Below are 20132 nucleotides of genomic sequence, written 5' to 3'. Positions count from 1 at the left end.
TCTGCTTATATTTTACATTTCCTATGCTGTTTCAAATGAATGTGAATCCCTACTGCATTCTACAAGAAGTTGCTGGTGTTGTCTGACAATGACGGTCAACTAAAATGCTGCTGTAATGAGGATAAGTATCTTTAAATATCTGACCCATTGAATCTGAGAACAGATCAATCTATGGGAGCTGTGGTTTGAACCTCGACTTGAGCTAGAAGACATTGAGTTCCTTCTGTACTGAAAGGTTCAGACTTAAGCAAAACTTGATATTTTAATCCTGCTGATTATGTCCAAGATAAGGTAAAGAGGTAAAATTAGACAGAGAGATATACCATACAATTCATGTTACCTTGAACATGCAGTTACTGTTACACGTATAGTTCACAGTTCGACCATTAACAATGACCTCCAGCGAGTACAAGCCCTCCTGTTGTGAAGTCCTAAAAGAACACAAGAAAACCAAGAGATTGCGCCCTGAAATTATCACATGTGGTTAATAGATGTTTGATTAATCCAGACGATTCAAACTCAAGCATTCTTAACTAGCCTGCAAAAGGAGGCATTTTACAATGAATGTAAACCACTTGTTTGCATTGATTTATGGTTTGCATACATTGTGATTTTGATTATCTAGATTATCATGGACCATTAAAGAGTTTCTAAATTATTTGAAAAAAACATTGTCTTATTTTTATCATGCATATTGGGGTCTAGAAGAAATTGTTTTCACTGTTACAGATGCATACTGTTTTTACACCGTTTCTTGGATTATCATGTAGAGAAAACTGATAGGCAATCAGAAGGTTGGACATAACGGACTTCTGGTCTTAAGGTTGAAGGAGGAGGAATATGTAGAAGCTGACAAGGATAAGGCAGAATTTCTTAACAAATATTTATTTTCTGTGTTCACAGTTGAAGGGCTAGGAGAACGACCACAGAAGACAAATGCAGAGAAGGAGAGGGAGGAGTCAAAGATGACCCCGAGGTTGCGGCCAGATGAGACGGGGACGATGAGGGTGTTATCAACAGACGACGGTGGTTAGAACTGAAGGAGTTGGTCAATTGGGTGTAATAGTCCTGTTTGGCGAGGAATAGGGAGGACTGGAAGGAGGAAAACATGAATTTATAATGAATGAAATCGGTGTGGGTGTGAGATTTCCTCCAGAGGCGTTCAGCTGATCGGGCACAGGAGCGAAGGTATCGGGTGCAAGGGGTCAGCCAGGGCTGGGGATTAGTACGCCTCATGGGACGGGAGATGGACGGTGCAAGGGCATCGAGAGCAGAGGAGAGGGTGGCATTTTATGTGGAGACAGCCTTGTCGACAGTCTGGGAGGACATGATAGAAGGGAGGAGATCAGAGATAGTAGAGGATAAGGTGGGAGGGTCGACCACCTGGAGATTCCTAGAAGTAGTGGTTAGTATTGGGCGGGACTGAGGGGGAGGGTGATGAAGTGTGAAGGTGATCAGGTGATGGTCTCTGCGCATATCCAGCAGATAGCCAAGACCTGTCGCTTCTTCCTCTATAACATCAGCAAAATTCGCCCCTTCCTGTCTGAGCACACCACCCGAACTCTCATCCATTCTCTCATTACCTCTCGCCTTGACTACTGCAACCTACTCCTCACTGGCCTCCCAATTTGCCACCTATCCCCCCCTTCAGTCCATTCAAAACTCTGCTGCACGTCTTATCTTCCACCTGAACCAGTACACTCATATCACCCCTCTCCTCGTCACTTCACTGGCTTCCAATCAGGTACCGCATACAGTTTAAGCTTCTCCTTTTAACCTACAAATGCACTCAATCTACAGCCCCTCCCTACCTCTCTACCCTCATCTCCCCTTACATTCCTACCCGTAACCTCCGTTCTCAAGACAAATCCCTCCTGTCAGTACCCTTCTCCACCACCGCCAACTCCAGGCTCCGCCCTTTCTGCCTCGCCTCACCCCATGCCTGGAATAATCTCCCTGAGCCCATGCACCAGGCCCCCTCCCTGCCCATCTTCAAAGCCTTGATCAAAACCCACCTCTTCAATGTCGCCTTCGGCACCTAACCATCATACCTCTATTCAGGAAACCTGGACTGCCACTACTTGACACTTCGCCCTTTAGATTGTAAGCTCCTTGGAGCAGGGACTGTCCTTTATGTCAATTTATGTTAAACTGTACAGCACTGCGTAACCCTAGTAGCGCTCTAGAAATGTTAAGTAAATAGGAATAAAAGTGTGGTAGACCCTAAACAATGTTCAGAGGACTGTGTTTGTGAGGAGCTAGCTAAACTAAAGGTGGACAAAGTGATGGGGCTGAATGGCATACATCTGAGGGTACTGAAGGAAATGAGGGATGTTCTGGTAGTTCTGCTGTCTAACCTTTTCAATGCTTCTCTGGTGTAGGGGTTGATCCTGGAAGACTGGAGAATGGTTGATGTGGTCCTTCTTCACTAAAGTGGAAGTAAGGAGGAGTTTATTCTGTACTGGAACCTGAGCGCCCAGATTCTGTTACAGAATACTAGTGTAACCCAGTATCGGCATGCCTAAGATTTACACATCTATGGTTAAACCAACCCTACACCTGGCAAAACCAGGAGCCCTGCCCATGTCCTGTCCATGCTCCATCCATGTATACACCCCCTTGCACATATATGTTATGTATGTTAAGCGAGTATTTGCGGAATAGCACTTACCCGCTTATTTTCGAAAGTCATCACCGGCCATTTTCCAACATAAATCGCGAGATGGCCGGCGATCTCTCAAAAGTGGCGAAATCGGTATAATCAAAAGCGGCTTTTTTGAAAACCATGGCTGCTTTCCCATCGCCGTGCCGGCGAAAGTTCAAGGGGCCATGTCGGCGGCATAGCGAAGGCGGGACATGGGCGGGCATGGGCGTGGCTACCAGATGGCCAGCTTTCGCAGATAATGGAAAAAAAAAGTGATGTTAAGCAATATTTCGCAGGGTTTACTTGGTCCTTTTATTTTCACAACCAAGCCTCAAAAAGGTGCCCCAACTCACCAGATGACCACGGGAGGGAATGGGGGATGACCTCCCCGTACTCCCCCAGTGGTCACCAACCCCCTCCCACACTAAAAAAATAAAAATAAAAACCTTTTTTAACCAACCTATATGCCAGCCTCAAATGTCATACCCAGCTCCCTGACAGCAGTATGCAGGTCCCTGTAGCAGTTTTAATGGGTGCAGTGCACTTCAGGCAGGCAGACCCAGGTCCATCCCCCCCTACCTATTATACTTGTGGTGCTAAGTGTTGAGCCCTCCAACCCCCCCCCCCAAAACCCACTGTGCCCACATGTAGGTGCCCCCCTTCACCCATAAGGGCTATGGTAATGGTGTAGAGTTGTGGGGAGTGGGTTTGGGGGAGATTTAGGGGGCTCAGCACCCAGGGTAAGGGAGCTATGCAACAGGGAGCTATTTGTGTATTTTTTAAACATTTTTAGAAGTGCCCCCTAGGGTGCCCGGTTGGTGTCCTGGCATGTGAGGGGGACCAGTGCACTACAAATGCTGGCTCCTCCCAAGACCAAATGCCTTGGATTTCGCCAGGTTTGAGATGGCCGGCATTTTTTTCCATTATAGCTGAAAAACATAAACGGCCATCTCAAACCCAGCGAACTATGACATTTGGCCGGGCTAAATCGTATTATCGAAAAAAAAAGATGGTTGGCCATCTTTTTCGATAATACAGTTCTGGCTAGCTGTTGCACCACCACCAAAATAGATCGCCTGCGATCTATTTCGCCGGCAACGTTCGATTATGCCCCTCCACGGCACCCTAATAGCACTTACACAGTCATGTAAGTAGTATACATCATCCTTTATCAAAAATAATTTGCATATTTTGACAGGTGGCCACACCCACTTGGGTTGCATCAGCCAATCAGAATCTCCACCAAAGCCATGCCTACTTCCTGCCCCACCTACCCCTTTGATGATATTACAACCCTGCCCCTTTTGCATAACGCACCCCTAGCTTGCTTAATTTAAATAACCCTGCTGTAAACCCCACTCTTTGCATATTTCTACCCCAACCCCTACCCCTTTTGGTGACATCACATGGAGTGATATCATAACTCTGCCTAGGCCATGCCCCTTTTTAAGATGGCTGTGACCACTGGGCACCTCTATGTCACTTTCTGTTTCAACTTGCTGCCATCTTAGTTGTGTCATGTGACAGGAAGTGATGTCAATTGCCCCCTCCAGCACTGACCCCTATAGTCCTGGAGGAGCATGCGCAGTTGTTTTTTATCCCTGTCCTTAAACCATCTCTTTTTTTTTTAATCCATTCAGTCCCCCTGCTTGTTTATTCAGCTCTCTGTTTTTTTACAATATGTGGCAATAGACAGAAGTCTGTTACAGCTAAAATGTTCATTCCAGAGACACAAGGGCATCACATTTCCTGTCAGAAAAAAATCAGCAGACACAAAGCTGTTTTAAGATATCTTTCACCAAATCCAGAGCAGTCTGTCTTGTCATGGCTTTTTCGCTGATATCTCTCTCAAATCATGCTGACTTTTTAAACTCCTTTTCTGAACAGTGCATCAAAAAAGGCTTGACCCCCAGATGGCCCCCTCCTCCTCTTCCTCCTCCTCCTTCTGGAGCAAGCCCTGCTGATGGATGGATGTGCTCATTTTCCCCCTGCAGCTTTTCATACACTGAGACCAGCAATCATGCTGGTTTTAAACTGTGCCAGACTGTGTGAGGCCAATCAGGCTGTTGCTCCTCCTCCTTCTCCTCCTCTCAGAGACAGATGTTTTTGCAAATCTCTGTCTGATGTGACTGTTTTAAAAGGTATTGCTTAATAACATGCTGACACACCCATCAGGGGCAAAGAGGTTAGTTTCAGAATTCCAGGGCAGAATTTCATGCAACCATATATGAATAGCCTGCTTTTCATTTGAGGCTACAGCATAAGGCATGCAAGACACAGACAAACTTGTACAGGAGTTCCTTTAACAGCCCCCTTCCCTCATCCCGGCAGGCATAAGTTAGATGGAAAGGGAAGTAGGTCACGTGAATGAAACGTATGACAGCTTCCTGGCCTATTGGAAAAAAGCATTTCATACTACTGAACTTCTTTATTGAATGAAAACAGATACAGGTAGCCAAACTTTAAAAAAAAATGAAAATAGTTACAGAATAATATTTTATACATGGACTGCTTGCTCTAACATTTTTAACCTAAGAAGCGTTGTGTAAAATACAAGCCAAAAGATTATGAGTACAATACAAACAGGCACAAATTTTAGCAAGTAAAGATAAGTAAAGCACATGCAAAGAAATTTTTGAGTGAAATATACAAGGTGTGTGGATATAATCAGTAGCTATATGGCAATGTCCTAAAAATTTTGAACCAAAGCTCATCTGTCATATACGACCCTCTCTATAAGCCATTGGGCTTTATTCCTGACAATCCCTTTTAGCTGGATGGATATATTTGTTTGTTATTCACTAGCACCCTTGGATCATAATCCAAAACTAGCTCTTGTAGACTGCAAAAATGTATTTTCTCACTGTTTTCACTGTTGAGTGGTATTCCATTTACCTTCATGCCAATCTCCCCATTAGAAAATCTATACCCATATGTTTTGGGACCATCTAAGACAAACTCTGTGATATGCTCACCCTTAGGGATCTTGCTTGTTAATTGACCTAAACAATCCCCCAATGGAGGATTCCATTCAGCTTCCTTGCTCACAAAAATCACAGAGTCTGTGTCATGATAAAGACAGCATTCTTGTAACACATTAAGAAGCTTATACAGCTCTAGGCAGGCGGGCAAGGATGTAGAAAAGGGTATGAAGATGTTAGTGTTACCCAATAGCGCACAAAGCTCCTTCATGCGCTTCCAGGTGATGCAAGCCATGTCATCATCTTTAAGATCACAAGATGACACAGTGTATTCGGGGGGAAACAGGTACAAGTACAGTTCATCAGGGTCTCACACAATGCTTTTGGTAGGTAGATTTCTTCTTTGATCAAACATCTCCCACAAAGAGATTAAGAACAGCTTTGTAACTTGTTGTTTGACAGGGTTCATGGTTATCTGATCAGCACATAAAAGTACATCTTCTTTCTCATAGAAATCATCTATGTAACTGTTTTGTTATTCAGCATCAGTACACCACTGAGGAAATCTGAATGCTTTTTGCCTTGATGCCGATGCAAAGAGGTGAGTAGAAGTCTGTTCAAAATTCCAGACTTCATAGATTTCTCCTACCCTGTACCCTGAAACGATAGCCTTTTTCAGTTCTATGGTACATCATGTCCCAATCTGGGCTCTCTCACCGTCATCATGGGTGCATTTCTCCAGCTGACCCATCTCAAAGCATGTACAACACAATGGACACATGAGCTTCCCATGCAGCCTAACAGGTAATACTGGGGGGGGGAGCTCACATGGGGGGGTACACCTTGACTTTCACAAACCCAAAATCATCAGAGAGGGGGCCAAATTTTTCATAGATGATTTATTCTTTAGTTTCATTGACAAAAAGGTGTAGGCTAGTAAAATCTTAATAGTGTATTTTATCACCCTGTTTAGCCTGATAGTATAAAGTTCATGTGTGCGGTAACACACTGAATGAGAAAACCAACATTTAAGCACTAAAAAAAGTGGAGGGAAAAAAAACCTCAGAAATACAGCCTCTAGTATCATGGCTATAGCTTAATGTACCTATACAGGTCAGAAAAAAAAAACTCTGCTCTTCATATAGTGCAAAAACAAGAGTCTTTTAAATCTCAAACAGGGTGAAAAACCACATGCAAAACCACAGACTTAAATAATCAAAAGATCTTTCACCAGTTAGTGCTTTATCAATACAGGTTGACACAAATTTGTAATCCACTTAACTCAACACGCTGTCTCCAAATCCTCAATGATAGCGAACAAAAAACTGATGTCAAACTGATATCCATCAAGAAACATATGTCCAACATTCACTTGAATCCCCAATACCCAATAGGGAATCCCCATTTCGCCAAAGCTGTATCAGGGGTAGAAATCCTGTGTCATGACCACTGTGTCTTAAACTAATCAGGGCAAATGGCTAAAAATGCCAACACAGAATTTGAAGGGATAGCTCCACCTCTAACACAGAGGATAACTAATCACTCTCCATTATGTCAAATCTGCTCAATGAGCCACCCTAAAAAAAAAGACAGACCATTCAATACAATCATTCAATCCATGAGGCTCCAAAGAATTAAAGAAATAAATCCACTTCTGTCTGATGCAATAATCTCCCAAAATCGTCCCTACGATTGGATCGCTGAAGATTTGGAGACAGTAACCGCTATTTCTAAGAGCAAATTAAAGACCTTTTCTGGTAAAGAGCGTGGATCCTCAGTTGCTTAACAAGATTGATACTGTGCCACCATCTCATATCCCAGACATCCTCTGGCCTAGAGGCCCATTTGCAAAGTCTGTGTATACATTGGCCATTCTTGGGCATATATTGTTAGAAGCACAAGCAACACATATATGTGATATTGACCGGCTGTGGCTCCACAGAGTCTCTATACCTGTCATCGTTCACCTACAACAGAATATTGACAATCTGTCACCTGCAATTCAAGAAAAAACATCCACAATGTATACCCTCCAAACACATTTTTTCAGAAAGAGAACAAAATTACATGCATACCTCTGAAATTTAGCACTCTTCCACCTGGTTTAGAATATCCATGATTTCAGTATCCTCAGCCAGTTTTTACATTTCTGCATCATCGATGGATCTTTGAACGTGTCTTCTCCGAAGTATTATCAGTCACAGGTATATTCTGGGCACTATCTAGGTCTTCTGTTAGAGAAACATTGACTTATTGGGAGTTGAGCAGCTTTTTCCCACTAGCTAGTTCATCCTGCAAGGATGGACTGCTGACTTCTTGCAGGTTGAACAGCTTTTCCCATATGGCAGTTCATCCAGCAAGGACTCAATCGTTTCCTGGGCAGCACCATGTCATCCCATACATCTCAGGCATATACCAGTCATTCAGATTGCTAACAATGTTTTGTGAGTCTGTCTGATCAATTACTGGTGGGTAGTCTTCACCTCTGCATCAAGACCTTTAAAAAAAAAGACCAAGCCGTCACCCCTTCTTAACATCAAAGGCTGTTTACACCTTCTGGTCATCTGTATGTTTGGGGTTTCATAGGTATCCATGTTTACCTGATGCATCTTTCTGGCCCCTCCTCCAAATAAATGGAAAGTAACTGTATTTGGAGTGGTTGTAATGTTTTACCTTTTTATATCTGTTTGTCATGTTTTATCACGTGTTGTTCTTTTACGCCTCTTATAGTGGTAGGAAGGGGTCTGCCTGCAGGCATGTCCACACATGTCTAGAAAGGGGTTAGGATCCCAGTGGTATAAAGATGACATGCTCTAATTAACTGATTGGTTGTTCATGCCTTGAGACAGCTGACTATAGCGAAACTCTGACCACAGTCAGTGTGATTGGCTTTATAGACCTCTTGAATCTTCAATTAAGTCAAAAACTAAGTGTTTGCTTTTTTCTTTTGTTTGCCACCAGTTTGGGTGGATCCATTAAAATCAAAATATTCCTTGGAGTTTTAACAAAGATTTGTATGAAAGGGTTTTTTTATGCTGATGAAGAGAGTTTGACCCAGTGGCGTAGCCAGAAGTCAATTTTTGGGTGGGCCAACAGGTTGGATGGGTGGGCACTAGACAGTGGTGTGCTGGTAAATGTTTAACAGGCTCTCTCCCCGGTCCACCTCTGCGCCCCCCCCCCCCTCCGGTCCACCTGTGCACCTCCCCTCAAAATTGCAGAGCTGGCTATAGCCGGGGAGAGAGCCTGGGGGGTGGGAGAGGCAATGCATTACTCTCTCCAGGAAAAAAAACATTAAATGATCCCAGGTTCCAATCTAATTCATGTTTAATGTGGGATAAAATGCCATAAATAAGTAAATAAATATAAACTTTTAATGTTGAGCACCTGATTCTCAAAGTGGACATGTTCCAATCATTATAATGAAAATAAAATTATTTTTTTTCTACCTTTGCTGTCTGGTGACTTTGTTTTTCTGATCATACTGGCCCAGTATCTGATTCTGCTGCTATCTGTCCTCTTTACTCCATTTCCAGGGCTTCCTTTCCATTTATTTCTTTACTTTCCGCCTTTCTTCTTCATTTCTTGCTCTGGGTCCTCCGCAGACTTGACTGTCCAGTGGATCCAGCTTCTGCCTATTTTCTTCATCCATGTGCAATTTTCTCCTCTCTTCCTTTTCCCTCATCTCATCTCCTTCCTTACTCTTCCCTCCCCTCCATCCATGTCCAGCATTTCTTCTCTCTCCCTTCCCTCTCCTCCATCCATATCCAGCAGCCTCCTCTCTCCTGCCCTTCCCTCCATCCATCCATGTCCAGCAACCCTCCTCTGCCCCCTGCCCTCCCCTCCATCTACTCATGTCCAGCAACCTTCCTCTCTCCTCTTCCCTCCCCTCCATCCACCCATGTCCAGCAACTCTCCTCTCCCCTCCATCCATCCATACCCAGAAATTCTCTTCTCTCCCCTGCCCCTATCCATCCATCTCCAGCAATTCTGTTCTTGCCCCTGTCCCCTCCATCCATCCATTCCCAGCAATTCTCCTCTCTCCCCTGCCCCCACCTCCACCCATCCATCCATCCCCAGAAATTCTCCTCTCTCCCCTGCCCCCCACCTCCATCCATCCCCAGCAATTCTCCTCTCTCCCCTACCCCCCACCTCCATCCATCATCCCCAGCAATTCTCCTCTTCCCCTGCCCCCCACCTCCATCCATCCATCCCCAGCAATTCTCCTCTCTCCCCTGACCCCCACCTCCATCCATCCATCCCGTGACTCTCCTCTCTCCCCTTCCGCTCCCATATATGTGTCCAGCAATTCTCATTCATCCCCATGCATCCTCCCTCCCATTCCACCTGCCCGCCCTCTCTCTGATGGCAGCGCTTCCCAGACGCTGCCTACCGCGGCCACGATCTACCTCCTCCCTCTGTCTCACTCTCAACAGCAGCAGTAGCGATTCAAACACACTACCGCTACCTCCTGCTTCTAACCCGGAAGCGTCTCCTCTGCAGAGGAGACGCTTCCGGGTCAGAAGCAGGAGGCAGCGTGTTTGAATTGCGACGCTACCGCTGCTGTTGAGAGTGAGACAGAGGGAGGAGGTAGATCGTGGCGGCGGTAGGCAGCGTCTGGGAAGCGCTGCCGTCAGAGAGAAGGAGGCAGATGCAGGATCAGCGCTGCCTGCTCCCTCCGCTCCGCTGCTGGGTGGGCCTGAACCCAAACTGGGTGGGCCTAGGCCCATCCAGGCCCACCCGTGGCTACGCCCTGACCCAGTTTAAATTCTTTTTACCCTGTTAATGTTTATTGGGTGGAGGCGTGGGTGCTAAGGCTTTTTCCCTTTCTTATTTTTTGTACTCCATAGGAATATAGTGTTCTAATAGTACTTTGCATACTGTGAGAGAGAGGTTTTCATTTGGGGGGAAGAAAGGGAAGTTGCACATGTTAAAGCTGCCATACATTTCATTCACGTGATTTACTTCCTATTCTGTCTGACTAACACCTGTCGGGATGAGGGAGGGGAGCTGTGGGGTTAGTCTTCTTTGTTAAAGGAACTCTTGTCCAAGCTTGTCTGTGTTTTACGTGACTTGTGGCATAGCCCCAATCAAAAAGCAGGCTATGCACATACAGCTGTGTTAAACTCTGCCCTGAAGTTCTGAAACTAACCTCTTTGCCTCTGATGAGCGCTTCAGCGTGTTGTTATATAATACCTTTTAAAACAGCCACATGAGACAGGGAGATTTGCAAAAACATCTGTCTATGAGAGGAGGAGGAGGAGCAGCCATATTGACCTCACACAGACTGGCACAGTTTAAAACCAGCATGATTACTGGTCTCAGTGTCTGAAAAGTTGCACAGAGAAATGACTGTAAAACAAGCACATCCTTCCATCAGCAGGGCTTGTTTTGGGAGTTTAAAAAGTCAGCATGATTTGAGAGAGAAATCAGTAAAAAAAAAAAAAGCCCTAACAAGCCAGACCCTTCTGGGTTTTGTAAAAGTTATCTTAAAATAGCTTTGTGTCTGCTGATTTTTTCTGAAAAGAAATGTGATGTCTGTGGAATGAACATTTTAGCTTTAATGGACATCTGCCTGTTGCTACATATTGTGAAAAACAGAGGGCTAAACAAACAAGTGGCAGTGTGAATGGATTTTAAAAAATGGTTTAAGGACAGAGATAAAACAAACTATGTATGCTTCTCTAGGACTATAGGGGGCAGTGTCAGAGGGGGGGGGCAATTGATGTCATTTCCTGTCACATGACACATCCAAGATGGCAGCAAGTACTGTGAAACAGGAAATGATGTTCAGGCATACAGTGGTTGCCACCATCTTGAAAAAGGAGTGTGACATGGGCGGAGTTATAAAAGTCAAGAAGCAGACCTTGCTGAAGAAAACAGTTAAAACAAAAATAAAAGGATCATCAATGCTCCCAGGGTTCACAATCAGATGCCTGACATGGCCATGTTTTGCCAAGAGTATAACCTGCGTCAGGGGCATAAAGAACTATGATAAACAATATAAAAATGAATCAGTAAAAGGGTCTACAAATCACATATAAATAAATAAACATATAAAAATACAGACTTTTCAGTTTTTCTATGATGCTGTTTTATGGCTCATTTTTACCTTTTTTATGACATTGTTGCATTGTGTCTGATTATTTTTTGTGCCATTTTAGTTCTTTTAGAAACAACTATATGACCATTTGTGCTTTTTATTGTGGATTTATGTTCTTTATCTGAAGAACTTCTGTGTTTTGGTTTTTAGAGGATGGTTTACCTGATTTTCAGACTTGTTAAGTAACATTTTATGGATATAATAATCTTATTTATGTGATTTTGAGAAGTTTTGAGATGTTCTTCTTTGGTTTTAGCTCTTTGATTCTGGATGGTCTTCACATGTTTTAAGATGTTATAAGTCACTGAGAGTTTTTCTGTGTTTGGAATGCATTGATGATGTTATTAAAATGAACTGACATCATTGGAATGCATAGCGTTAGTCTCAATGCTGTCCACTACTTTTTATAAAAGGTTTTAACTGTTTTAAAGCTATTTTCTTAAGATTTTCTCAGCAATTTTGGTCAATATGGATTGCTAAACATCTCAGGACTATTTTTATCCATTTTTAAGTCATTGAGAGTTCTTCTGTGGTTGGAATGCATTGATGATGTCATTGAAATGCACTGACATCATTGGAATGTATAGCATTAGTCTCAATGCAGTCCACTACTTTTTATAAAGGTTTTAACTGTTTTAAAGCTATTTTCTTAAGATTTTCTCAGCAATTTTGGTCAATATGGATTACTAAACATCTCAGGACTATTTTTATCCATTTTGGTTTTGACCTTTTGTTCTCTAATGGTTTTTCATGCTTTCTCTGCCACCATGGACCTTTTTTAATGGATGTTTTACATTACATTTTTTGCTTTTGAGTACTTTGTGACATATATTAAGCATGTTTTGCTGGGGTTGATTGGTTTTTATCCTTTTATTTTTGTTTTTACTGTTTTTTGACCTTTACTCATGCATATTCACATTGTTCCAGTATTAAAGATAGGCTGTCTCAACAAGCTTGTTATTACAGTTCCAAACAGACCCAGGAAGACACACACTTGAGTAAGCCATTTCAGTAGTATTTTTATTTGCTCTTTATCACAGTGTTCTCGAATCTGAACTAAAATTAGAGTTTAGATATATGGCTGAAAGAAAATTTACTATTTTTCTACAGTGACCTATGCTGGTGGAGTTTTTAGGTTTGCATCAACTAGGAAAGCCACTCTCTATGCATTCAATGTTTCACTTTTAATGTTCATATTTTTAGGTCTGGCGCACTGTTTTAGTTGTGATGTTATGGTATTTTATTAAACTTTTTTTTAACTTTCATTTAGCACCAAGTAAGTTTTTACATAGATGCACACATGTTTTGTATTTTTATCTGTTTATTTATTTATTTATGATTGGTTTACCCTTTTACTGAATCATTTTTATGTTGTTTATCATAGTTCTTTATGCCCCTGACACAGGCTGTACGCTTGGCGAAACATGGCCATGTCAGGCATCTGATTGTGAACCCTGGGAGCATTGATATGACTTATTAAAGACCACACTTTCTTCAGCAAGATATGCTGGATATTGTAGACCAGTTGCCTTCTTGTTTTCTTAATTCTGGGTGGAGTTATGACATGACTTCCTGTGTGGATCCCCTAATTCTATCACAATGCAAAATTTCAGGAATGTCCCCGACCCACCCATGCTCCTCCCATGGTCTTGCCCCCATTTTGTCCACAAACTACAATTTATGTGCATTTCTTTATAGAATATTTCTAAAAAGATGCATGCATAAATTCTAATTATTGTCAATTAATGCTGATAGTTGCTTGTTATTACCCAATTATCAGCTCTGATTGGGGCTCGTTATTCAATTAAGTTGCATGTGTAAATTGCGTGTGCACCCATATTTTTACCCACAAACTTTATATCAATTTTCAAAGGTAATAATTTCCCTTTGAAAACTGACTTGGAAACAATTACACATATAAATTTGTAGCTGCTACGTGGGTACTTTTTCCAAAATGATTTATTTGAAATCCAAAAATATGCATGTAAGTACACTCTCTATACCAACTCTACCTCCAAGATCTTGCATATGTGTTGGGTAATTTTCAAAAGTCTAATTTCTGTGCACAAACCCTGTTTCATGCATATTAATGCCTTTGAAAATTGTCCTTTCCATGTTCCCTGGTAGATCATAGCAGATACAGACTCCTCCCTGGAAAATTACTGGAGGCTCAGGTGTATCCCTACCACAGACTGAGTACCTTAGTGTGAACCCGGAAGCAGGCAGGTCCAGGGTTAAAATTCTTAATGTGTTCTTTCATCACAAAAATAAATTACTAAATTCACCTGTAAATCATTTTCTATTACTGGAAATTCCAGCATTTGCCTTCAGCTGTTAGACTTTAACCAGGAGGGCATAAAGATACCAACTTGCAATTGAAAACTATAGATAGGAAACTTTCTGCTTGTTTTCAAAAATGTGTCAGTCAAATAACTGAGGATACTGTGCTATAGAAGAAATTCCAACAAGACACACAGTCAGTATAAGGTGCTGATGCAGAGATAAGGTCTTTTGTGCCCCAAAATCCCCATGCCCATAAACGCTTAATTTATTTCAGTTGCCCTATGGCAACAAGGTAGAAAATTCACAAACTCAAAATAACCTAACAGAGAAAATCCACTAAACCACATAACTCACGTTAGAATATGGCTCCAATACAGTGGAGTACCAATTCACAACTAATACACCATTGCTGGATTCTCACTTGTGCAATGATGGTGAAGTTTTAATGTGTTCAGTGAACTACTGTGTGATTAAAATGTTAATGTCCCAAACCAATTAAATCAATTTAGTCTCAATGTTCAATGCAATGAAAAAGTCCAGTGAATTCTTAGCTCACCCAGAGTCAATAAATGCACTGGAAAAAGTATACCAATACTGCTGTATGAGAGGGGTGAATAAGCATGTGGATAAAAGTGAGCCGGTCGATATTGTGTATCTGGATTTTCAAAAGGCATTTGACAAAGTACCTCATGAAAGACTCTGGAGGAAATTAGAAAGTCATAGGATAGGAGACAATGTCGTATTGTGCATTAAAAACTGGTTAAAAGATAGAAAACAGAGAGTAGGTATGGTCAATGTTCTCAATGGAGAAGCGTAGATAGAGGGGGTTCCACAGGGGTCTGTGCTGGGACCTCTGCTTTTTAACATATTTATAAATGACCTAGAGATGGGAATAACTAGTGAGGTAATTAAATTTGCTGGACACAAAGTTATTCAAATTTGTTAATTCGCAAGAGGATTGTGAAAAATTGCAAGAGAACCTTACGTGACTGGGAGACTGGGCATACAAATGGCAGATGACTTTTAATGTGAGCTTCCTAATTCCTCTGTGTTTTGCCACTTTATCAGACACAGAGACAGCTAAGACAAAATGAAGCACTTGGCTCTAGACTCTATGCCCGTGTTGAGGCCTGTTGCATCCCCAGTCACTCTACAGCAGGAAGCCTACATCATAGTGGGTGTGAATGCAGCCAGGCTCCAGTGTGGACATAGCATGAAAGACCCTGTGCTTCCTTTTGTCTTAGCTGCTCCTGCCACTGATGAGCTCTGGTTGTGGGTGTTCAGCAATGTGCAGTTGCAATGCAATGGTAGAGCATAAAAAACAGGAAATGATGTTGTTGAATACCTGAGGTAAACTAACTGAAAAAGCAACACTTAGGACTGGGATGGTTTAGCCTCTCAGTCTCTGATATGGGGCACCTATGCACACACCTTATCTATAGGGGTCCATGAAGCTGCTTCATACATAGTCCACTTGAGGACCAGGTATTTATATAAGGCCCTATTGTTTACCACTGAACGTGGGTTTTTTCCTACTTTTTCCCCACAGGTTTTCCACTGGATTCTATATATCACGCCTAGTGTTCCACACTGAAATCCAAGCGTATTCAATAACAATGTGTGTAACCTAATTGGCTTAACGAGCCAATCAACATTTTTAACAAGCAATACTGAGCACTAATTGGCAATAATTAGAAATTACATGCACAACTCACTAAGCATATTCTGTAACGCACAGCGCCTAAATTCTAATGTGCAGAGCAAAAAAGGGGCATGGTTATAGGTGGAGAAATGGGCATTTCGTGGCTGTTCCAAAATTTACACACACTATTATAGAATATAGCCCTCTGCATCTAAATCAATGCACTGGTATTTACACTACATTTTCCTTGATGTAAATGGATGCATGTAGTTCTAGGCGCTGGGATATCAACAAAAGATATTATATATACCACACCTATATCTAGGCAACGCTTATAGAATATGCTTAGGTGAAAATTTATTCTGTGCAGATTTTTCAGGCACCATATATAGAATCTAGCTCTTTATGTCTGCATCCTATACTCCCTGATATTTCCTAGATGAAGCTCTGTCAAATGCTTGGAATGTAATGAGTGAGCAAACAGAGCAATTGCCCTGGGCCCCCATGTCACTAGGGGCCCCAAATGCCTAAATTTGAAAGAAGGACAATCTGCAAGCAAGCTTTGGGTTCCCCCTCCCTAGCATCTGCTCTGGGCCCCGTCATGTCTAGTATCAGCCCTGTTTGCAGGCAGCCTACCGCCTCTGCAGCTCTTTTGGCTGTCTCCCACTACAGTCACACCCTCAGCTGGTTTCTCTTCACCCAGGTTCCCTGCAGTTCTCATGATAAGAAATCTCCTGCAGTGTCTCTACTTAGCTGCTCCTGGTGACTTTCTGCTCAGTAGATTCTTCTGAGGTGATTTTTGTCACCTTCTCCTGCAGCTTCTACCATGAGGTGGTCATCTTCTCAGCCTCTCTTCACTAGGCTCTAAGGACTCCCTGACAATAGCATAGCTCTTCTGTAGTTCCTGAGTGATTGACAATCCCAATTTTGGAGGCTTCTTCTTATACCCTATGATCCAGCTTCTGGTTTTCAGAACATGGATTATTGTGCTTTTCTTCAGTACCACAAGAGTTCCATGGGCTTCTCTTTTTGTTTTCTTCTTTTCCTGTCTTCTGCCTTTCTGTTGCAGCTGAAGTTCCTTTTCTGTCCTCTAAGGGGAGAGGGGGGGAATCATTCTTCAGCCCTTTTCAGTGGAGAATAGGATAGGAATCTTGCTTCTTACTCCATTGTTTCTGGAGGTTCTTTGGATAGCTGGACTTCTCTTTGGGCCCTCTGACTGGGTCTGCCTGGAGCTGTGCTGCAGCTACCTTTGTCTTCATGGCTGCTGCTGCTCTCATCTACCCCTGTGGTATTTCCTAGGACTGGAGTTGCTGTTGTATTGCATTCCCTTGGTTCCATCACCAATATCCTGCAAGCATTTCTGCTCCCTGTGGTATTCTCTCTTCCTGTTGCCTTTGCTGCTCCAACTCATTCAAAGATGGCTCAGTGTTTATTTTGTACTGTTATTGGTTTGTTTTAAACTTGCTACCACTGCCAATGCTCCTATGGCACCAGTCCTGAGAATTGTTAGATAGTTTGTGTTGAGGATTAAAGTTCAGTACCTACGGGCAGTTAGTTTGTCTTCCCACCAAGATTTGCATTAACCATTGTTTAATTCCACAGTTTTCTCCTGAGTTGAGGCATACACAATATCAATGCGTACTTTGCAGACAGAATTGAGAGATTCCTGAGGAAGGCCCGTTGACTGAAACACGGCCGTGTCGAGTCTGTTAGATTATACAATAAACCTTCAGTTCAAGAGCGTTGGCCAGCCTTCTTTTCTGAGTTGCCTTCACTGTTCCTGTGTGATTGCAAGCCTGAGCGGGCTTTTGTTCTGTGTGTACATCAACCGGCCTGCATTACTCTCTAATTTTTTTCAAAGTAAAGACTTTGGACCCCCAGGACACTCAGTCAGGATCATCAAGGAGGGGTTAAGAGCCAAGCTGGGTCCTGCAGCAGCTTGCCTCACACTGGACTGTCAGCTCGATCCCAGGATCCATGTGAATAAATCTTAGCCCAGGTTTCTAGGATTAATGTTTTTACTTTTTCCTTACAGTTTGAGTTATTTAAGCATATAAAAAATTATGTTTCTATGTATACCTATTGAACCTCATTTTTGTATGACTTAGGTTTTTGTCCTGTGGTAATTGTAGTTGGATATTAGGCTCTATGTCTCTTACATTGATCATGCATAAACTGCTAATTTTCATAACATATAGTAGTAACAATGATTAGAGATTTAGCTGGCCACCTAAATATTCATTTGCCAATATGCGCTCAAAGAAAAGGGTGTAAATTGTACCGGAGGAGTTTATTTATCCATCTGTACAATGTACACTAACCTTTCAACATGCTCAATACTATTACTGAAATATTCAAAATTCCAAGAGAGCTGTCACCAAGTTTTCAGTCAAGAGGTGTGGAGACTTATATAATCAGGACTTTTTAATATCTTATTTTTATTTTACTTTTTTCATCTTTCTATGATTGTTTTTCTATAATTTATTTCAATTTACAGTATGTTGTGTAGATCAGTGAGAAGAGAAACAGGAGAACAAAAACATTCCTCAGAGAACAGAAACAGTAAAAAGCAGAAATGGCCAGGGGGATAATGATGTACCTGGAGCCACACTCTGGTTATTACTTTTATTGTTGACCTGGCACATCCATGTTTCAGTAAGCACCTGCATCAGGGGTCCCACCATTAAAATAACATTGTATAAATAAATATATATAAATAAGTTGTTGAAAAGAGCTTCATATGTTTTGATGTAAAAAAAAACATACAACTATAAAAACATCACAATTCAAACATAAACAATACTTTAAAAAGAATTTAAAAAGAAAAGAAGCATACTTCCTATAAAAAGATATACTGCATAACCTAAATAGACATATGTTGAGGGGCATAATCGAAAGGAACATCCAAGTTTTGTTGAGGACGTCCTTGCAAAACATCCCGATGGAGGGGCGGGGAAACCCATATTATCAAAACAAGATGGACATCCATCTTTCGTTTCGATAATACGGCCAGGGACGTCCAAATCTTGAAATTTAGATCGTCCCTAGAGATGGTGGTCCCTAGACTTGGTTGTTTCTGATTTTCAGTGATAATCGAAACCAAGGACGTCCATCTCAGAAATGACCAAATGGAAGCCCTTTGGTTGTGGGAGGAGCCAGCATTTGTAGAGCACTGGTCCCCCTGATATGCCAGGACACCAATTGGGCACCCTAGGGGGCAGTGCAGTGGACTTCAGAAATTGCTCCCAGGTACATAGCTCCCTTACCTTGTGTGCTGAACCCCCCAAAACCAACTACCCCCAACTGTACACCAATATGATAGCCCTTACGGGTGAAGGGGGCACCTACATGTGGGTACAGTGGGTTTCTGGTGGGTTTTGGAGGGCTTGCTGTTTTCTCCATAAACATAACAGATAGGAGGGATAGGCCTGGGTCCGCCTGTCTGAAGTGCACTGTACCCACTAAAACTGCTCCAGGGACCTGCATACTGCGGTCATGGACCTGAGTATGACATCTGAGGCTGGCATAGAGGCTGCCAAAAAATATTTTTAAAGATATTTTTTGAGGGTGGGAGGGGGTTAGTGACCACTGGGGGACTAAGGGGAGGTCATCCCTGATTCTCTCTGGTGGTCATTTGGTCATTTCAGGCATCTTTTTGTGCCTTGGTCATAAGAAAAACACGACCATGTAAAGTAGTCCAAGTGCTCGTCAGGGACACACTTTTTTTTCCATTATGTGTCGAGGACGTCCATGTGTTAGGCATGCCCAAGTCCCGCCTTCACTACACCTCCGATACGCCCCCTTGAACTTTGGCCATCCCTGCCATGGAAAGCAGTTGGGACATCCAAAATCGGCTTTCAATTATACTGATTTGGACGACCCTGTAAGAAGGACGTCCATCTTCCGATTTCTGTCGAAAGATGGGCATCCTTCTCTTTCGAAAATGAGTCCGAAAAGTTCATTAGGGAAAAAAGTTCTTAAACAAGTATAATAAATTAACCTCACTGATGCAGTATTCTTAACTCATTCCACTAGAGGTGCACCAAAAGAACATGCTTGAATTGCAGAACTTCTTTGCACAATCGAATTTGTCCTTCAAATGCATTCCACAATTGTACCCCAGCGATGGAAAAAGTAGCAGATCTTTTCTCACAGTATCTTATATTTACCACCATATCAAGAGACAAATGCATTGTTGTCTCTGACCACAAACTCCTATTAGGGCGGTACTTTAGAACAAATCTATATATAGCTTGATGGACATAACAAAGAACCTTAAACTGTATTCTACTCTGAACAGGAACCTATTCAAGACTACTGTCTCCCTACTGACTTCTACATCTAATTCGGTTCACTCTAGTTCTCTAACTTGCTTTAATATACCCACTCTTTCTGCTATCCTGAAGGCTTTGAAAGCCATGGGGCCCACTACCATGCCTCATGATCATGTCCTCCTCTATCATGTCCTCCTCTATCATGTCCTCCTCTATCATGACTCCATTCTAAGACCATTCATTCATCAAATGGTAACATTGAGTCTAT

At 42.3% G+C, this 20132-nt stretch overlaps 1 protein-coding gene across 1 annotated transcript in view; it reads right to left on the bottom strand.

The window, feature by feature from the left end:
- PKHD1 (PKHD1 ciliary IPT domain containing fibrocystin/polyductin) overlaps positions 1 to 20132 on the bottom strand; it is a 980909-nt gene that overhangs the window by 933345 nt on the left and 27432 nt on the right. Inside the window, exon 5 of the mRNA XM_030198735.1 lies at positions 341 to 431. Within this exon, the coding sequence (XP_030054595.1) occupies positions 341 to 431 (91 nt within the window). The remainder of the gene's footprint in view (positions 1 to 340; positions 432 to 20132) is intronic.

Source organism: Microcaecilia unicolor, chromosome 3 (assembly GCF_901765095.1).
Source record: "Microcaecilia unicolor chromosome 3, aMicUni1.1, whole genome shotgun sequence".
NCBI lineage: Eukaryota > Metazoa > Chordata > Amphibia > Gymnophiona > Siphonopidae > Microcaecilia > Microcaecilia unicolor.
The sequence above is the reverse complement of the archived record's forward strand: the minus strand, read 5'-3'. Positions and strand labels throughout refer to the sequence as shown.